The sequence below is a fragment of the Oratosquilla oratoria genome, chromosome 4 (genome assembly GCF_046742065.1).
Source record: "Oratosquilla oratoria isolate Oo_2021 chromosome 4, ASM4674206v1, whole genome shotgun sequence".
Lineage (NCBI taxonomy): Eukaryota > Metazoa > Arthropoda > Malacostraca > Stomatopoda > Squillidae > Oratosquilla > Oratosquilla oratoria.
In genome coordinates, this window is record NC_134780.1 from 87,095,003 (window position 1) to 87,115,273 (window position 20,271).

Here is a 20,271-nt window from a genome sequence, read left to right on the forward strand (position 1 = left end):
ATCTATTTTTTTCTAGCTGAATTAGAATTCTGTAGAACTATTCTATTTAGTGGATGAATATAAAAAATTTATTTGATTTTCGTCTAGTGTTTAATTTTCTTTCCTTAAAGGACTGCACAGTTAGTGATATTCTGTTAAATATATACAGCATACTGTATATAGCCATCGAAAATTTGGAATTTCTGAAAATCCAGACCTCCTCAGGTTCAGAGGTTGTCATATTTTTGAAGGTTAACTTGTACCTGTCGACTGGAAGGGTGTATATAAAGTTATGTTTTATAGGGGGGAAGGGGATCAGGTATGAATGTATTAGTTTTAGAGGGATCAGTCTGTTGAGTGTGGTGAAAGAGTATTGGGATGGTTCGGACACATGAAAAGAATGAGTGAAAGAAAATTAGTAAGAGAGGTGTGGAGGGCATGAACTTGAGGGGATGACAGAGGATGGGATAGATAGATGGGGTAAAGGGGGTATTGAGAGTAAGGAAGGAAGATAGGGATGAGTGGAGGGTGGCTGTGTATAGATGATACTGTTATGCAAGCAGTGGTGAAAACAGGTCACCATTAATGTAAAATCCAAATGGGAGAGAGTTACTGGCAGAGTTCCCCAGGGCTTGGTTTTGGGTCCTTTATTGTTTGTTCATTACATAAATAAGACTTGGACAATGAGATTATTAATGTTGCTAGTAAATTTGCTGATGACGCAAAAATAGGACGCTATATTAGGTCAGGGGAAGATGCAGATACTGCATAAAGATTTTAACAAATTGTTTGCACGGTTGATGAAATACCAAGGGAACTTCAATATCTCAAAGTGCTGTGTGTTAAATGTAGGTTTATACAACCCAGAAGACAGGTATAGCTTAGATAACACATTTTTAGGGAAATCAGAATGTGAGAAAGACTTGAGAGTGCTAGTGAGACCTGATCTCAAATCCAGGAAATGGTGCATTAGCCCAAAAATAGAGTTAACATGACTTATTGCTAGGATTGTTATAAACTAAAGTGCAGATATAGTTATCAAAATCTATATGACAACCATTACACCCATCCTTGACTAAGTGGTACAATTTTGGTCTCTGTCCTATATAATGGATACAGATTCACTTAAATCAGTACAATGACCAAAATGATATGTAGGTTCAGAAATGTATCTTACATAGACTTAGGCATCTTAACTTCCACTCTCTGGAAAGATGTAGAGTGCAGGGTGATCTAATAAAGGTATTCAAATGGATCAAGGGATTTAACAAGGGTAATGTAGACAAGGTCACCATATTAAGACAACAGAGCAGAACTCACAGTACTATATACCATTACCAAAAGCTTTTTTCCTTCCTTACAATGGAGGTAGCCAACTAAAAGGCACATACCTACTACCACCCATTCCACTACCCTCAACCACCCTTTCCTCCTTCTCAGCTAAGGTCCTCCTGGATGACAGGTCATCCCTGTATCTCACCCACTGCCCTGAGTCAGAAGCAATGTAGAAAGACACAGCACATCCACAGCAAGGACTCTTCATTTAATCGGTGACTCCCCTCATGTAGAACAAGATGGAGAATCCTTTTGGGTTGTGTCAAAATATCATTCACACATAAGCACTTCTATACCTCGCCCTTCCCTTCCTTGCATAACAGTATCTTCTATACACAGCCACTCTCCACTCATCCCTATCTCCCTTCCTTATTCTAGACATTCCATTCTTTCTGAACACCCCCTTCACCCTATCTATCCATCCCATCCTTGGTCGTCCCCTCAAGTTCATGCCCTCCACACCTCTCTTACTAATTTTCTTTCATTCATTCTTTCCATGTGTCCAAACCATCCCAATACTCTTTCATCAGCTCTATCTCCCATTTCCTTTTCCACTCCCACTCTCCTCCTCACCTCTTCATATGCCTCTATTCAACCTAGTAACCACTACCATCCTTCTCAGACATTTAATCTCAAATTTAAATTTGTCCTCTCTACTTCTCTTAAATTCCGTCTCTGCCCCATACTAAGCTGTCAGCACAATCCTCTCATACTACTACATTTTTGCATTCATTCCCAGATACCCATTTCTCATGATACTTTTTAATCCCCCCCAAGGCATTTATGTGCTTCTCTCAATTTACAATTCACCTCCACCTCCACTCCTCCCTTTCCTGCCACATGTGACCCCAAATACCTAAAGCTATCCACTTCAGCCTCTTTAAAAATTGCTTCCAAATCACTGCCATTTTCTCCCCTTGTACATGTCATCACCTTGTTTTTACCCACATTTACCTCCAATTTTCTCCAATTGCATACCTTCCCAAACTCCATCACTAACTCCCTTAATCCCCATTCTGACCCTGCCACAAGTGCAATGTCATTATCAAATAACTGATTCACCTTCCATTTTCTTTAACCATCTCCAGTTCACTGCCCATTACCTTTGCTTACCTCCCACACCATTCCATCCACATACACACCCATGGCTACATGACACATTCCAGATGAAATTTTTTGAACTTGTACATACATATACCAATGGCTATTTCTCCCTTTACATGGAAGCCAAAAAACAAAGGCATAATCCACTCACCCACCTCCCTCTTATCTTAGCTCCTCCTGGATGACGGGTTATCCCTGCATCTTGCCCACTGCCCTGGGTCTGAAACAGTGTACCAAGACAGCACATCCACAGCAAGGCCGTTTCATTTAATTGGCAACCCCCCTCATGCAGAAAAAAGGGATGGGGAGAAATCCCTTCAGGATATAATTCAGACAAATTCAGATATAAGAAGGAAATAGGCAAAAACTGGTTTACCAATAGAGTGATTGACAAAAGGAATAGACTTAGTAACCACGTAGTAAATACTGAAACTATTGGCTCTTTTAAGAGATTAGATAATTTCATGTATGGGGATGATTTGTGGTAATGGACGTGGAACTGGCTAGTGTAGGCCTTATGGCCCTCTGCAGGCTTCTTCATTATGTTATTTTATCTATATAACAAGAGCTTTTTTCCCCCTTATAATTATGGGAGGTAGCCAAGTCATAGGCATGTACCTAGTCCCATCCATTCCACTATGTCAAAAGCATCTTTAAATCTGCTTTACCATCTCTTCAGTGATATTGTCCTCAAGAAAAGAATTGCTAGCTACTGCCAACAAAGCTACAATTCTCTCTCATAAGTCGAAGCAACTACTGTTGCTTTAACTAGTCTCTGAAAACATATTATATATGTAAATATATATATACACACACACACACTGGACCAATTCTTTTTCAGCAAAGGTGGACAAGATACATTGTTTTTGTTCCCTAAACTGGCTGAGCAGTCCTGTCTCCCTACAGAACGCCAAAGCTGGAACAGAGTTATCTCACAATCCTTTTTATGGTGTATACTGCAATGTTGGCATCCATGACTGCAATATGCAGCCTTCCATAATGTGTTGTATAGTATGAGGTGAAGTGTTGCATCTTGGACAGTTAACTACAATGTGATCATCCAGCCTCTTCTGATTGCTTAGAAGGGTTGGATGGTGGCCACATCACAGTCTTGGTAGGTGAACTCTGCCCTTGAGGGGTAGAGAAGATTCAGAGGAATGGATATCAAGGGGTCTGGCATGCAGCAATGTGTTATCTTTCAGTTTGTTGATAGAACAGTGACTTATGATTATGGACAAGTTTCCAGATGGTGGTGCCTGGTGGGTGAAGAAGACAGTACAGATGCTCCTCTACTTACGTTCATTCATTTTACGTGTGAACTGACTGTAAAAAAAAAAAATTGTAGAAAAAAAAATATTTGAGTGAATTTTTAGTTTAGCGCACTCTCCGTAGTTTAAACGATACTTACGCATGACGCTGCATCCATTGTTTACATGGCACAAACGACAGACTGAACGTGCCTTGCCTCCTCCACCATCTCAATTTATGTTGCTTGAATTTATTTGAAATTAATGTTATCATTTTACAATGTTATGTGTATAATTAATGATTTAGGGGTGTTTTATAAGATACGGTAATAGAATTTACGGATGTATGGTACAGTAACAACTTACGTTCATCTGTTCGGAACGTAACTAAAACGTAAGTTGAGGAGCGTATGTATTTGTGATACAGGTATTTGGGTGTTGTTTTCCTGTTTCTTGGCAAGTGTGGGTGTTCTGCATGTAGTGGGTGTGGTGTGTTTGTCTCTCTCACGTCAAGGTGATCCTTGACTTTGAGGACTTTTATTTCAGTGGTCTGTAGGTGCTGTATTTGTGCAATCTATAATTATCTTTAGGGCTTTGTCTTGTTTGGTCTGAAGGGCAATCAGGTATGTCTCAACAAGATTAGTTCCATGCTGGACTTGCATAATTCATTACTGAGCATATGCATTGTATATTGTAATTTCTTTGTTTTATCCAAATGTTGTACCTATAATTGATTTTGGTCCATTAAGTCTAAGTGTGCATTTAATCTTTATGCTTGTGATGTGTTTTTGAATGACATGGAAGTATTGTATATTATGCCAAGAATCTTGAATGTGTGTGTGTGTGTGGTACAAGTCTTGTTGATATAGAAGTATGGTATGCATGTGTTCTATTGTCCAGTTGATGAGAAGTGGCTTAGACTTGGTTGGGGCCAATTTGAATCTTTGTAATGAACCTGGTGACGAGTGTGTAAAGGTATCATTGTGGTACTTCTGCAGCTTTGTGTTACAGTATGTGGATGTAATTGTCTTCTGCATAGGAAGAGATTTGTATTTCTGGGGTGTCAGGTGTGGGTATATTGTGCATATGTGGGCATTTCCACCTACCAGATAATTGGCCAGCCATCTTTCAGTATAATTGTGCATGTTTGTCTTGTATATTTTGTAAGGTTATGACTGGGATTATGACTGTCTAGTGTTATGAGAAGTGTTGTGATGGGGACATATGTGCAAAGCTGTGATTAATTAGACTTGTCAATGTGAGCACACTTATAATTTATAGCCAAACTTATATTCCCCAGTCATGTGGATTTTCCCAATACATTCTTACCATTTCTAGGTAAATAAAATTTAGCTGATACATCTACACTACAGGTGAGCACTCTTGACCTCATCCAATATGTCACCTTTTCCACACCATTTGTGTAAATGTGTAGGAGCCTTACGATACTCATTTGTACTGTCTATTCATCAAGTTAATTATTGTGACACTGCTTCTGACCCAGGGCAGAGAGAGAGATGCAGGGACGACCCGTCATCCAGGAGCCAAGATAGGAGGGAGGGATGGGGTGAATGGGTGTGGCAATGTGGGAATGGAATGGTTGGGAATGGATTTTATGCCTTTGTTTTTTGGCTACCTCCCTTGTAAGTGGGAAAAAAGCCTTTGGTACCAAGACAGAGGCCTTTTCACAATCTCAAAAACAAGCAGAAAGTATGTTGACATTTTATTCAATAAGAGTTTTATTACAAATATTTCAGATGCGGAAGGATCCACTGTTAAATTTCTCCCATGATGAAATGATAGTACTCCAAAGTATAAGCTCACTTCATGTCCATCAGTAACATGTAGCAATGGTCTCAGCATTCAAAACAAACACCCTGAAAAAGTATACATTGGAAATGTTAAAGCTGATTACAGGACTAAATTGGTTTTAAATCCTACCTACTTATCTATGTATTAAGAACTTAGTCTACTTATATGGGAGGTTTTAGTTCTACTTGGAAAAATACATACACACACACAAGAAATAACAAGAGGACCCAAGAAGAAACTTAAAGACAGTTACAAAAGAGATCTCAAAAAGAATAGCTTCCCATACAGTGATACATATCTGGAACAAACTGAATGAGGAAACAGTGAGTGCTAAAACTATATGTCTTTGAGAACCCTGTGTTTCAATTTACCATTGTTAAACAGTTTCATTTCATCTTTGCATTTATCTAAAATACCTCTTTCAAAATTACTTTCTTCTTACAGATTATTGTAAAGCCATTTCTAGCTTTTTTTGTACATACATACATATACCAAAGGCTTTTTCCCCCTTACACAGGGGGTAGCCAAAAAGAAAAAGGCATAGAAAAACACTCCCACCCATTTCATTTCCCATATATTCCACTCCCCTCCATCCTCCTATCTTGGCTTCTCTTGGATGACAGGTCATCCCTGCATCCTGTCCACTGCCCTGGGTCAGAAGCAGTGTCGCAAGACACAGCACATCCACAGCAAGGCCACTTCATAAATTCGGCGACCCCCCTCTCTGTCCCCTCATGCAGGAAATGAGAAGATGGGGAGAAATCCCTTCAGGCTGCGTCAAAATGTTTTCTCATACATGCTTCCTCACCCCCCATCCCCCACCCACTCCCCCGTCATGCATCACAGCCTCATCTATACACAACCCTTCTCCATTCACCCCTATCTTCTGTCCTCTCCCGTCCTTCCTTTCTTTCGTAATGCCCCTTTCACCCCATCCATCCATCTCATCCTAGGACGCCCCCTCATATTCACGCCTTCTACACTTCTTTTACTAATCTTTCTTCACTCATTCTTTCCACATGTCCAAATCATCCTAATATTCTTTCATCAACCCTATCTCCCAGCTCCTTATCCACCCCTGTTCTCCTCCTCACCTCCTCATTTCTCACTCTATCTATCCTAGTAACCCCTATCATACTTCACAGACATTTCATCTCAAACATATTCAAACTCCTCCTCTCTTCCTCTCTCATGTTCCATGTTTCTGCCCCATACACTGCTGTTGGCACAATCACTCCTTCATATAACCTCCTCTTAGCATCCATTCCCAGATGTCTATTACTCATTACACTTTTTAATCCACCAAGGCATTTACTTGCTTCTCTCAATCTACATTCTGCCTCAACCCCCACTCCTCCCTTTCCTGTCACCTTCGCACCCAAGTATCTGAAACTATCCACTTCCTCCAGTTTCTCACCCTTAATGCTCACTTCCAGTCTACTGTCACTCTCTCCCCTTGGGAGCTTATTTGTAAGAGTTTAAATGTGTCTGATGAAAAGTTTGAGAAGTATGGTAGGGGTGACTAGGCTGGATAGTGAGAAATGAGGCGAGGAGGAGAGAATGGGTGGAAAAGGAGATAGGAATTAGGGCTGATGAGAGATTATTGGGATGGTTTGGACACATGCAAAGAATGAGTGAACAAAGATTAGTAAAAGAAATGTGACCAAGGTTGAGATGGATGGATGGAGTAAAAGGGGCACCGTTTTGCAATCTCACACCTTTACAAAGGATTTACAAAGGCGGTGCATGCCAACAGGAGACCTTTTGGTCCATATCTAGGTTGGACGCAAAAAAAATCATAATAAATTAATAAATAAAAACTACAATAATGTGAATAACAAATAAAATACATAAATAAATGCATAGGTGTAGTTGAATAATAAAAAAACAGGTAAATAGTAAATAATAATAAATTGACATATAACTAATAACAAATGAGAATCAAACAAATGATAAAAAAAATATATATATATAAAATAAATGATAATCCTGTTTCTACTTCTCCCTTTCACATTTCTTTGGTATATCTTTCATTCCTCTCTGGTTGTTAATGTCAATTAGGTTTTCCCAATTCCTCATTATCGCCCCATGAATTCTTCTCAGTCTCCTTCATCAAAGAAATTCTTCAACCCTAAGTAGTCTGCCTTCCCAAAATTGAGTCTCCTTTGCCTGTGCAATTCATTCTTTGGTTTTATTTCCTCATTCTCCAGCTGATATTCAATTGTTACATGGTGACTTTTTCCTATGGGACAAAGGTAGTTCAAGGAGCCGATCTCATTGCAATAAAAAATTTCCGATAAGGACCAAGTTGTTACTTTGTTCAATAATTTTCTGCAGAAGTTTTTTGTCCAACAATTTTACAATTTTTTCTTATATTCTGCTCCAACAAACATTAAATAACCTCACCAGCCAGTCCACCATCACTGTACCTCCTTTTTTAGATATTCTGCATGGCATCCATCCAGGCCAGGTGCCTTACCTGCTCTCATCATCTTAACAACTGCCTTCACTTCATCCTTCCTTATTTCTCCTCCATTTTCTTCACTCATCATGGTCATTTTCTTAGCACTTCCCTCTGCAACTATCTTTCCCTCCCCATCCTCCTTCACATTTACTAAATTGACGTTCCTCGCTAATCCCTCTATGAACTCATTTAAATCTATCCAAAATGCCTCCCTTTCTTCTACACTCTTCTCACTACCAGGCCCACATGCACTTACAAAAACCCATATCTCCTTTCCCAGTTCCACCTTCATCCACATTAACCTTGAAGAAACCTCCTTCCACTCCACTACATGTTTACCTATCTCTTCACTTACTAGTATAGCCACCCCTTCTCTCCCTCACCTTCTCTTCACTCCTGAGAACCTCTCAACTACACTCCCAAACTCACACTTTCTCTTCCCTCTCAACTTAGTTTCACTCAAAGCCAACACATCCATCTTTCTTCTCACAAACATACTACCTATCTCTTCCCTTTTACTCTCATCTGTACCATATCCAAGCACACTAAAAGACACAAACCTTGGAAAACTCCTAGACCCTCTTATGCCTTTACTTTTTTTAGGAATGTCCCATGTGGGGCTACAGGGAGAAAGATGCCTGGTCCCAATCCCCGTCCCATTTTTCTCGCCTCTTACTATCCAAGTGGGAATACTTGGTGGCAACATTCTTTTCCCCCCACCACAGGGTAGGCAAAACAAGGAAATAAAATTCAGAGAAATGATACACGACAGCAACAAAGGGTTGGGGGACAGCATAACGGAGGGACAGTAGAAGTATAAATGTTTCATTGTTTCTCTGTGAGCAGAGTCCTCTATCACAGACAAAATGATGGGTGGCTCTGGTCCATAGGGGTGCCCCCATACAGACCCTAAAGTATCAACTCCATGCTACTTTGCCATAAGAACATGCAGCCAATACCCCAGACGGGGATCTCAACTACATACATATACCAAGGCTTTTTTCCCTTCACAAGGGAGGTAGCCAAAAAGGAAAATCATTCCCACCCATTCCATCCCTGAAAACATTCCACACCCCTCCACCCTCCCTCTTATCTTAGCACCTCCTGGATGATGGGTCATCCCTGCACCTTGTCCACTGCCCTGGGTCAGAAGCAGTGTTGCAAGACACAGCACATCCACAGCTCTTGAATACAATGACACGTATGTATGTGTCATGAGGCGCAAGTGGGGTATATGAGATTGCCGGTGTTGACTTCCTGATTATATTTTGTTGTAGCTGAGTGACCCCTGTTGGGGATGGAATGGGTGGGAATAGTTTATGCCTTTGTTTTTTTGGCTACCTCCCTTTTAAGGGGAAAAAGCCTTTGGTATATGTATGTAATAAACATCTGCGATGCATCAATATACATCAGGCAACCTGTGCATGCAAATAGTTGATATGTATTGAAGAGGTTAACTAAACTCTGTTCTCTTACAATACCTACCATGCAATGAACTTTCTTCACACTATCTGCTCCATTTCTTTGGCATAGTTGATCATTTGCTCTGCTAGAGCATTTGAGGGGATTCTGTCATCACTTTTCCGTACCTCCTTAGCAAAGTGAAGATAGCCATCATTGCTTACACTCCAGCCTCGCTGAAAGAGATATGGATCTCAGTAGTACTGCAAACAGGAATTAGGAGGAAAAATAATAAATAATGATTTATTTAGTAGGCAACCAATGGGTCTAATAAGAAATTGCCATAAAAAAAAAGTATGAAGGAGGGTGGAGGGGTGTGGAGTGTATTCAGGGATGGAATGGGTAGGAATGATTTTATGCCTTTTCCTTTTTGGCTACCTCCCTTGTAAGGGGGAAAAAGCCTTGGTATATGTATGTATATGTATTAAGCCCCAATGAAGTTGTGTGATTTTGTGAAAATAAATGAGAGGGGTAAGTTCAAGGTGTGTGCAAGGCAAATGTGGATGGATGGGAATGAATGGAAGAGTGAATGTGAGTGACATAGTGAAAGTGACAGAAAGAAAAAGAGAAAAATGGAGAAAGTGAGTGTGTGTGGAAAAAAGTTGAATGTTGAAATATGTTCAACCCTTTTGCTGCACAAGTAGTTATGTAACAGACTATTGTAGATGCTGGGGTACCATCCCGCCGGTGTGTTTTGTTTTATGTTCCGTTCCTGGTGCTTGTAATATGTAGTGAGATGGATGTGTGGTTAGGGTTCTGGCATAGAATCTAGTTCCTGTCATTTTCATGTGGCGTTTCTTTGGATGGGGGAAACCTATTACTCATTTCAAGTGTTATGTCTCTATGGAATATGCAAACATGAGCAAGAGGGGATTAGATAAACATAAGAGACAAGTCTACTGTATAGCCTAGCATACAAGTATTCAAAATCAATGGTAGTATACAATTTAATGAAGAACTTACCTTTTCACAGTACTGAACAATATCACTTGTATTGGATAAATATAGCATTCGGCCAATGTCTTCAGGGCGGATCTTCTCGTACGCGTTTTCTACACAATGGGCAATGTCTTCCCTGATAGTTCCTAAAAGTTTGTCGATGAAAAATTTGAACCCTTCAGCAGGTACTTCTCCCTGAGCAAGATATATCTGAAACATACAAAAAGTTGCAATCGGGGATTTTTTTTTTTGGGGGGTGCACAACAAAATACCCTCTATAAGCATATGTCAAAAAGTAATATGCTGATCCTAGATAATTAATGATAAATAATAAACAAAAAGATAAATAATACATACATATACCAAAGGCCTTTTCCCCCTACATGGGGGGTTAGCCAAAAAGAAAAAGGTATAGAAACCACTCCCACCCATTCCATTTCCTATATATTCCGCTCCCCTTCACCCTCCTTCTTATCTTGGCACCTCCTGGATGACAGGTCATCCCTGCATCCTGTCCACTGCCCTGGGTCAGAAGTAGTGTCACAAGACACAGCACATCCACAGCGAGGCCGCTTCATAAATTCGGCGACCCCCCCTCTCTGTCCCCCCATGCAGAAAAGGAAAAGACAGGGAGAAATCCCTTCGGGCTGCGTCAAATGTCTGAGAAGTATGATAGGGGTTACTAGGCTAGATAGAGTGAGAAATGAGGAGGTGAGGAGATTGGGTTGATGAAAGAGTATTAGGATGGTTTGGACACATGGAAAGAATGAGTGAAGAAAGATTAGTAAAAGATGTGTGGAAGGCAGAGGTGGAAGGAGTGAATATGAGGGGGCTTCCTAGGATGAGATGGATGAATAGGGTGAAAGGGTTATTACAAAAGAGAGGAATGTCTGTTGAGCAAGGATAGGAGAGGACAGAAGATAGGGGTGAATAGAGAAGGGTTGTGTATGGATGATGCTGTGATGCATGAGGGGGAGTGGATGGGGGATGGGGGGTGAGGAAGTATGCATGAGAAAAAATTTGACCCAGCCCGAAAGGATATCATCCCGTCTTCTCCTTTTCTTCATGAGGGGACGGAGAGGGCGGTCGCCGAATTTATGAAGCGGCCTTGCTGTGGATGTGCTGTGTCTTATGACACTGCTTCTGACCCAGGGCAGTGGACAGGATGCAGGGATGACCCGTCATCCAGGAGGTGCCAAGATAAGAGGGAGGGAGGAGGGTGGAGGGGAGTGGAATATGTAGGGAATGGAATGGGTGGGAGTGATTTCTATGCCTTTTTCTTTTTGGCTCCCCCCCCGTGTAAGGGGGAAAAAGCCTTTGGTATATGTATGTACGTACATTAATGAAATTATATAAAAAATTAAAAGTGCATTAGCTTATCTCTTGTTCCTGCGGAACCCTTAGGGACCTTTTACTGAACCTTAGGGTTCCGGGGAACCCTGGTTGAGAAACGCTATTCTAAGCTATTCCAGGTATAGCATCTAAATGGAAAACTATTACTTCACACCCTTTATAGTCTTTCTCAATTTGTGTGTGTGCGTACATACCTTATTGTATGCCCCTTCCATCAGGTACTGTTCAAGGGCAACAGGATGCCTGATGTAAATGTTCTGCATGACTTCATTTGGTGGGATATGCTCTAACTCTGTATGAAATTCTCCAACTTTGTTCTGTGACAACAGGCACAGCAGGTTGAGCCCAAGCAACTCGTACATGTATGGGGAATCTGGCAAGCGCTCCCTGGAATAAAATACTTTTTATCCAATGTGTACAAGAAAAGAGGCAGAAGAAAATAAAAGATATCTATGTATGTCTCATTATGAAAGAATTTGGTTATAATAACATCAATGGTTGCCATATGACTAATCAACAATCCCAACATTAAGCCTAGCATTATAAAACATAAACTTAAAGAAACTAGTGCAAGTAGTATAGCTTTATCCCATGTGCCTGGACAATCAAGGATAAAAAGGAGTTCCTAGTATTAATCTCATTTTAATATATGGGGTAGGAGCTACACTTGCAGGAGTCTGGGGACCTTGTCAAATACATACATACATAAACTGGATAATGAAATAGTATGCGCAAAAACCATTCATGAGCTTAAAAGCGAGATACAAAGGCGGGACACCACGAGCATAGCTCCCCTTCCCACAAAATACAACTAGGTACAACTAGATAAATATATGTACCAAGGGCTCTTTCCTCCTTACAAGGGAGGTAGCCAAAGTCAAAATTCCACTTTCATCCACCACCCTTCCCTCCCTCTTTCCTTGGCTCATCATGGATGATGGGGCATCCCTGCATCTTGTTCATAACTCTGGGTCAGAAGCAGTGCACCAAGACACAGCACATCCATGGCAAGGCCACTTCATTTAATTGTCAACCTTCCCTCTCCATCTCCTTATGCAGAAACACTGAATACAAGGAGAAATCCCTTTAAGCCGTGTCAAAATATCATTCAAATAACCACTCCCTACCCCCTCCCCTTGATCCTCCACCCACTCCCATTCATCACAGTATCATCCACACACAGCCATTCTCCACTCACCCCTATCTTCTGTCTTCTCCCGTCCTTCCTCAACAGACATTACCTTCTTGCTCAATGCCCTTTTCACCCCATCCATCTATCTTATCCTCAATCACCCACTTCCTTTTCATTCCATCCATCTCTACCTTCCACACTTCTTATACTAATCTTTCTTGACTCATTCTTTCCATGTGTCCAAACCATCCCAATACTCTTTCACCAACCCTATCTCCTTCTCCTCACCTCCTCATTCCTCACTCTATCCAACCTTGTAACCCCTACCATACTTCTCAGACATTTCATCCCAAACACATTTAAACTCTTCCTCTCTTATATTCCATGTGTCTACCCCATACAATACTGTCGAAACAATCATCCCTTCATGCAATCTCCTCTTAGCATCCATTCCTAAATGTTTACTTCACATGACACTTTTTAATCCCCCAAATCACTTACTTGCTTCTCTCAATTTACAGTCTACCTCTACTCGTACTCCATTTCCCACCACATGCAACCCCAAGTACCTAAAGCTATCCACTTCCTCCAGTCTCTCTTTTACGATTCACTTTCAAACTGGTGCCATCCTCTCCCCTCGTACATCTCATCATCTTTCTTTTACCCACATTTAGCTTCAACTTTCTCCTTTTGCATACCTTCCAAAACTCCACCACTAACTCCCTTAATACCTTTGATCCTGCTACAAATGCAGTGTTGTCAGCAAACAACAACTGGCTCACCTCCCACTTTTCTTTAACCATCTCCAGTCCCCTACCCATTACCCTCTCATTTACCTACCGCACCATCCCATCCACGTACACATTGAACAGCCATGATATGACACATCCCTGGGACAGTCCCACATTTACCTCAAAGCACTCATTCTCTCCATTTCTAATTCTAACAAAGGCTCTACTACTCTATTAAAAACTCTTGACTGCCCTTAACAGCTTTCCCACAATCCCATATATCTGCAAAACTTCCCATAATACCTTCCTGTCTACCCTGTCATAATCCTTTTCCAAATCCATAAAGGCCAAAAAACATCCTTACCTTTTCCTAAAGCTTTCTCACATACGTCTTACCACAATAATCTGATCCATGAAACCACTACCTTTCCTAATCCCACACTGTCCCACACCAATTACTCCCTGTTCCTTTCCTAATCCTCTCAATCAAAGCCCTTACATAAGTAATTCCCAACTACACTCAACAAATTGATCCCTCTGAAACTACTACACTCACATTTATCCCCTTTTCCCTTGTAAAGCAGAACTATACAAGCACTCCTACAGTCCTCCTGCACTCGACTCTCCCTTAGACACACACTAAACCTCACCAACTAGTCCACCATTAGTGTACCTCCCTTCTTTAAGACACTCCACATGACACCCATCTAACATAAGAGTATAAGAATAAAGGAGACTGCAAAAGACCATAAGGCCTACACTAGGCAGCTCTGTATCCATCACCACATCTCATTCCCATCCATAAAGTTGTCTAATCGTTTTTTAAAACAACTGATAGTTTGAGCGCTTACTACATGGTTACTAAGTTTATTCCATTCATTGACCACCCTATAAGTAAACCAGTTCTTGCCTATTTCCTTCTTAAACCTAAATTTGTCCAATTTATAACCATTACTACGAGTCCTGCCCTGTTGTTTTATTATGATGACCTTGTTTGCATTACCCTTGTTATAACCTTTGATGCACTTGAACACTTCTATTAGATCACCCCACACACTGCATCTTTCCAGAGAGTGTAAGTTAAGGTGCCCAAGCCTCTCTTCGTAAGGCAAATTTCTGAGTCCATGTATCATTTTTGCCATTCTTCTCGGTACTGATTCTAGTGAATTTATGTCCATTCTGTAGGACGGAGACCAAAACTGTACCGCATAGTCAAGGATGGGTCTAACTATCGCTAGATAGTTTCATAATTACCTCTGCACTTCTATTTGTTACTGTCCTAGTAATGAAACCTAATGCTCTGTTAGCTTTATTTCTGGCACTAATGCACTGCTTCCTGGTTTTAAGGTCGGACTCGCCAGAACTCCCAAGTCCCTCTCGCACTCAGATTTTTCTAACCCAGGTGCCTTACCTGCTCTCATCATTCTAATAACTGCTTGCACTTCATCTTTTCTTGATGCAATTACTTTTCCATCTGTTTAGAATTGATAGGTCAAATAATATAAGATTCTTGGCCTGATCTGGAGACCATGTACCACCTCTTTGAGGCCACAAGCCTTCATAGAAGCAGAGATGGAATACTATATTACAGTCCACCACTGATTTGAAGTTAAGATCGATCATAGTTTGTTGAGCCTATTTCCCACCTTTGTCTAGGTCCAGATTGGCAGGGCATCCTCTTGCAGCAGTGGCCCCAACAATATATAAATAAACCTGAGCAGAATAAAGCCACTATGAAATAAAATCAGTCTTCAGCTACAACTCACCTGTAATCCATATAATAGATCTTGAGCATTGCAATATATCTTTCAAAGGAGGGGACATCTTTCACATAAATACTCCAAAGAGCTCCAAACTCTAGTGTATTTCCTGAAATTTTTTACAAAGATATATAAATACAGAAACAATATTTTTCCATCTGTAACTACTTGTCATGAAATAAAGCTTATTAGTTACATATGTACCACATACATTCTAATAAACTAAAACCTTGCCATGTTGAACTATGATTCTTATAAAATTTCAAGATAAAATACTTACTTGCAACAAGAAGTTCCTCTTTAGACACCTGGCTACCTAAAGACGGTAAGAACTGCAGCTTTGTCAGCTCCACCTGCAAAAGCACAACTAAATTTGTAATAATGTTTCACATGTGAGCAGCCTCATCTTTAATGAATTACCTTAACACCAAAAGTATCAGTGCTGTAGCTTGGCACGTATAATAATTTTTGTAAATGCATAAAGTATAAAATATGTGCTGCATATGATTAAGAACTGTAATGGTGTGGTACACTGTAGCATCATACTATTACTATTTTTAACATTATGTATTATACCTACGTATTGTTCATTTAGGAGTTACATTATTTTCCCCCAGCCATAGTGGTGCCTGAGAACTCTACCACTGTGCCACCGTGTGTATGTATGTGTGTGTGAGGGGGGTTCAACCCTCTCAAGCATACATACACAAAAACATTCACACCTAGATAAATAAGATCTTCAAGAAAGACAAAAATTGATACTCCAACAACTCCCCATAAAAAAGTCTAACATTTGATACCGTATGACATTCAACCCATACGTCAAAGACCTCACAGGGCTGTTGACAACCGTTTTGGTATCCATTTGGACTACAGGGTGTACTCGTAGAGGAGTTTTATGGCTTGAAGAAAAGCATGCAGCTCAGTTCCGTAGCACAGTTTTAAAAATGTGTAGTGTGGTGACATCACTTGGGAATAGGAGAACATCTGGCACACAACGTCAAAGCCATCGTCAAACTGACATTGACAGGACTATACAGATGACAACATGGCATCTCAAACCTATTGTTACAGCTTCATTCAATGGCATATTTGCTTTTAGCAAGCTTTTCTTTATCGAGTTCCACCAAGAAACATGTATATTACACTGATATACAAAAAATTACAAAACCAATATTCAATTTTCTATTGCTATATAACATAGGTATATATATTAAAAAAAAAACACCCATCAATATAATATAAATTTTTACTGGTGGAAATCAATAACAAAAAAGCTGCTAAAAATAATACAATAGCGACAATTTGGACATCAACAAACTTTGTGATGCCATTTTTGTTTTTATTTGTTATGGAAGATGAACTAATGGTAGCCTAACATGTGGTATCAAAAGAACTGGGCCCCTGTATAAATATATGGAACTTTCCTGTTATTGCCCCACCACTATTTTTTTTATTTTTTTTGTCTTTGATTTTGTTTATCTTAAGTTAGGTTAGGTTAGGATAGGTTAGGTTATTGCCCCACCTAACCTAAGATAAAGAAATCAAAGACGACACAGAAAAGTTCCAATATATTGACACACACACACATATATATACATATATATATATATATATATATATATATATACATATATATATATATATATATATATAAATATATATATATATATATATATATATATATATATACTCTATAAATGTATATTTGTATTTAGTAAAAATTATTGAAATATGGGGGTAAAGTCCCCTTGTTTGGGAAGGTTTCTATATATCTTATGCATCTACCCATTTTTTTTTTTTAACTTTTTTACTTACAAAGATAATAGATAATCAGAATTGTGATTTCAGTTTCACTGCTAGTCAATGATTGGTGCAGTGATGTGCCCCAAAGGTTGGTAGTGCATCTACTTCATCGCTAGTTGATGCATCCCAAGTGCTCATTAATAGAGTTGTTGCACCCCAACAATGATTTTTAGTCATGATAAATGAACTCGCAATTAATTAAAGAATATTACACATTGGATGTAATAATGAAAAAAATATATTAAAAACAAAAAAACAAAAACTGTATTGTATAGTTATGAAAATCTCTATTGTGTGACATACTGGGTTCTTGTGCCCCAGATCCTTTATTGAAGGAACTCAATTTGTGGGATGAAATTATTTAATGCATTGGATGCAATAATAACTTAATCTAACCTTTAGAAAGAAAATGTACTGGTATAAAAAAGGAAATACATTAGGAAAGGAAGAAAAAGAATAACCTAACCTATCCTAACCATGGGTTAATCTACAGTGTTTAGTATTTGTACGAGACTTCAGGCGCAATGATTTGGTCGTGGGTAGCATCGGAGTGTATCAATTTCCCCACAACTAGATGTGCCCCAACTTACAGGGCAAACGGACTTGGGCCGCAACGTCAAGGGGGCGGATGGACCTGCTACCGATATAAACTACAGGATTGGACAGACGATACAATTATGTCTTTGCCATCTCGAAGGTTGCATTGCTGCTCTATTTGCTAGAGTATTGCTTTTAGCAAGTTTTTTTTTTGTAATTAATTTTTGCCCAACAAGCCAATGTTATGTTGATGTACTTTAATTTACAAAACATGTTTGTGTATTGCTATTATTATTATATTACACAGGTGTGCACTTCCTTAGTAATATCTTTATAATAACAATTTTATTTGGCATTGAATCAATATACATGAAGTGCAGATAAAGAAAAGAACACATAGTTGCTGCTCTATTTGCTAGAGTATTGCTTTTAGCAAGTTTTTTTTTTAATTGATTTTTGCCAAGTAAAGCCAATGTTATGTTGATGTACTTTAATTTACAAAACATGTTTAATTGTGTATTATTATTATATTACACAGGTGTGCACTTCCTTAGTAATATCTTTATAATAACAATTTTATTTGGCATTGAATCAATATACATGAAGTGCAGATAAAGAAAAGAACACATAGTTCGAAATAAGTTAATAACAATTACAAATGCTGAGGCGAGGATAACATCAATAATAATTATGATAAAATATTAGTAATATAATTTTGGAGTGGGCACTGTTTCAATGTCCCACTAACTGTCCAGTTATATTTCTGCTAGCTCCTTTTGACTCCCCTATGGTTTATGCTTACAAAGGAAATGTTTGTTGACTTCTTAGTCTTCTACGTTTAACATACTCCCAACTTCCCAAGTCCAAGATCTTTCACCTTTGCTACATATTTATATTGTACATTATATACAAGTTTATTTGAAATGGGTAATAATAGACATCCTGATATCTTAATTCTGTGTGAAAAAATACACACGAAACAGAGTACTTAACATGGGACAAAATCTTTGTTGACCGGTATAAACTATAATTCATTACCTAAAAAGCGGGATGTGAAAATTCTTCAAATTTGACTTACCTTCATGTCTTTTAGCAAATCACCGAATGCTTCAAGATCCCTTGGACTTTTACCCCACTCATTTTTCAATTTCTCATAATTAACAACAACACTCTTCAACATTTCCTCCCTGTTCATGTTAGCGACCATTTCTATACACTTTTCACGCTCAGACGATGACTTGTATGTCAACATACATTGTGTAATGTCGACATTTTAAAAGATCCATGAGGATTTAAGTATTCTGATCTGGATTTTTGTTGTTGTCTTTGTCCTAGATTTGTTTTAATTTTACTGCGTAATTATAAAATTTCAAATTCACTAATAATAACTCTTCATAATAATTGTTCCATCGCGTTGCATGGCGGTTCCTGATAACCTCCCAAACATTACCTCTTATGCCATAGGCCATGAATTCATTTAGTTGTCTCTGGTACGTCACCTCGTTAAAGTCGAGGTATATAACATTATAACTATCACTGTTATCTACCTCCTTGTAAACATAAGTGGGATAAAAGATTGGTTACACACAACCAGGGGTGTAGTACATGGCAATCTTATAGGCGCCGAAGCTCTGCTGGGCATAAAAAAAAAAAATTCTGTCCTGTAATAAGTATGTCGCAGGATTTCATGTTTACACTCGCCGATTCTCATTAATTATATTTATCAAACAAATAGAAAAAAAAATTAATCTGTTCTTGCCAAATACTGCCAGTGAGAAGTTTCACCATAGTTCCCATAAAGGATCAGGTGTGAAAGTTTTTGTGGGTCAGAAGCAATTCGTGTCATTTTGTCATTTGCCGATCTGTTGTGTCGAAACCATGATATAGCATACGACTCAGGATTCCACTATACATGATACAATGTTAATAAGTTGATTGCCACAATGGAAATAAGCTTACATGTTTTTTTGTGTTGTCCTCGGTATTTGTAATTGTTATTTCGAACTATGTGTTCTTTTCCTTATCTGCACGTCATGTGCTTACCGAAGTGATGTATATTTATTCAATGCCAAATAAAGTACTACTACTACTACTACTACTACTACTACTATTAGGTTCATGTGACTGAATCCCCTCTCACATTCAGCAGTACTAATAGGAATAACTTTTGCACAGCTCAGCAATGGGTGTAAGGTTTGGGGGATGTGGCGTCCACATAGTCTCTAAAGGCATTTATTACAGAGTACGAAGAAAGTTTAAACCTCTTGCACAGAGATGATATTTCAGATTCTCCCCAATTAGGTGGTATTACATCTGGACAGCAGTCTCTTTTAAGGACATACATTTCACTTAACAGAGAACAGTGATTTACACATACTTTGAGGTTCAGAAGTTTTGAGAACCTCTCAATGATGTCGTGAACATACGGTGCTGCAAAGTGTCCACAAGAGTAGTAATAAATTGCTGGTAATTAATCCAGAAAATTTTGTTGGTGCTTGTTATGGTAATTATTCCAAACTTCCCTTTCTTTATTGCCTCTTTACGTGCTTCTAAAGTTCCAGTGTCAGGTTTCTCCTTTAATCCATGCAATGACTTCATGCTCCTTTGGATA

At 39.0% G+C, this 20,271-nt stretch overlaps 1 protein-coding gene across 1 annotated transcript; it reads right to left on the minus strand.

The window, feature by feature from the left end:
* Positions 1-5,373: 5,373 nt before the first annotated feature.
* Positions 5,374-18,966, minus strand: LOC143025026 (26S proteasome non-ATPase regulatory subunit 8-like). Its single transcript, XM_076184636.1, has 7 exons — positions 18,739-18,966; positions 15,598-15,670; positions 15,324-15,426; positions 11,889-12,081; positions 10,366-10,551; positions 9,427-9,578; positions 5,374-5,542 (listed from the first exon to the last, which is right to left on the minus strand). Exons 1-6 carry the CDS (start codon positions 18,910-18,912, stop codon positions 9,444-9,446), a joined length of 864 nt encoding a protein of 287 aa, XP_076040751.1. The 5' UTR covers positions 18,913-18,966; the 3' UTR covers positions 5,374-5,542; positions 9,427-9,443.
* Between the last annotated feature and the right edge of the window lie 1,305 nt (positions 18,967-20,271).

Excerpts from the sequence above, each read along its gene's own strand:
- LOC143025026 (XM_076184636.1), bottom strand. The coding sequence starts at position 18,912 with ATGTTGACATACAAGTCATCGTCTGAGCGTGAAAAGTGTATAGAAATG. Across the intron at positions 15,427-15,597 it reads AGAGGAACTTCTTGTTGCAA|GAAATACACTAGAGTTTGGA; the intron begins GTAAGTATTTTA and ends AAAAAATTTCAG. Across the intron at positions 12,082-15,323 it reads ATCTATTATATGGATTACAG|GGAGCGCTTGCCAGATTCCC; the intron begins GTGAGTTGTAGC and ends ATTTTATTCCAG.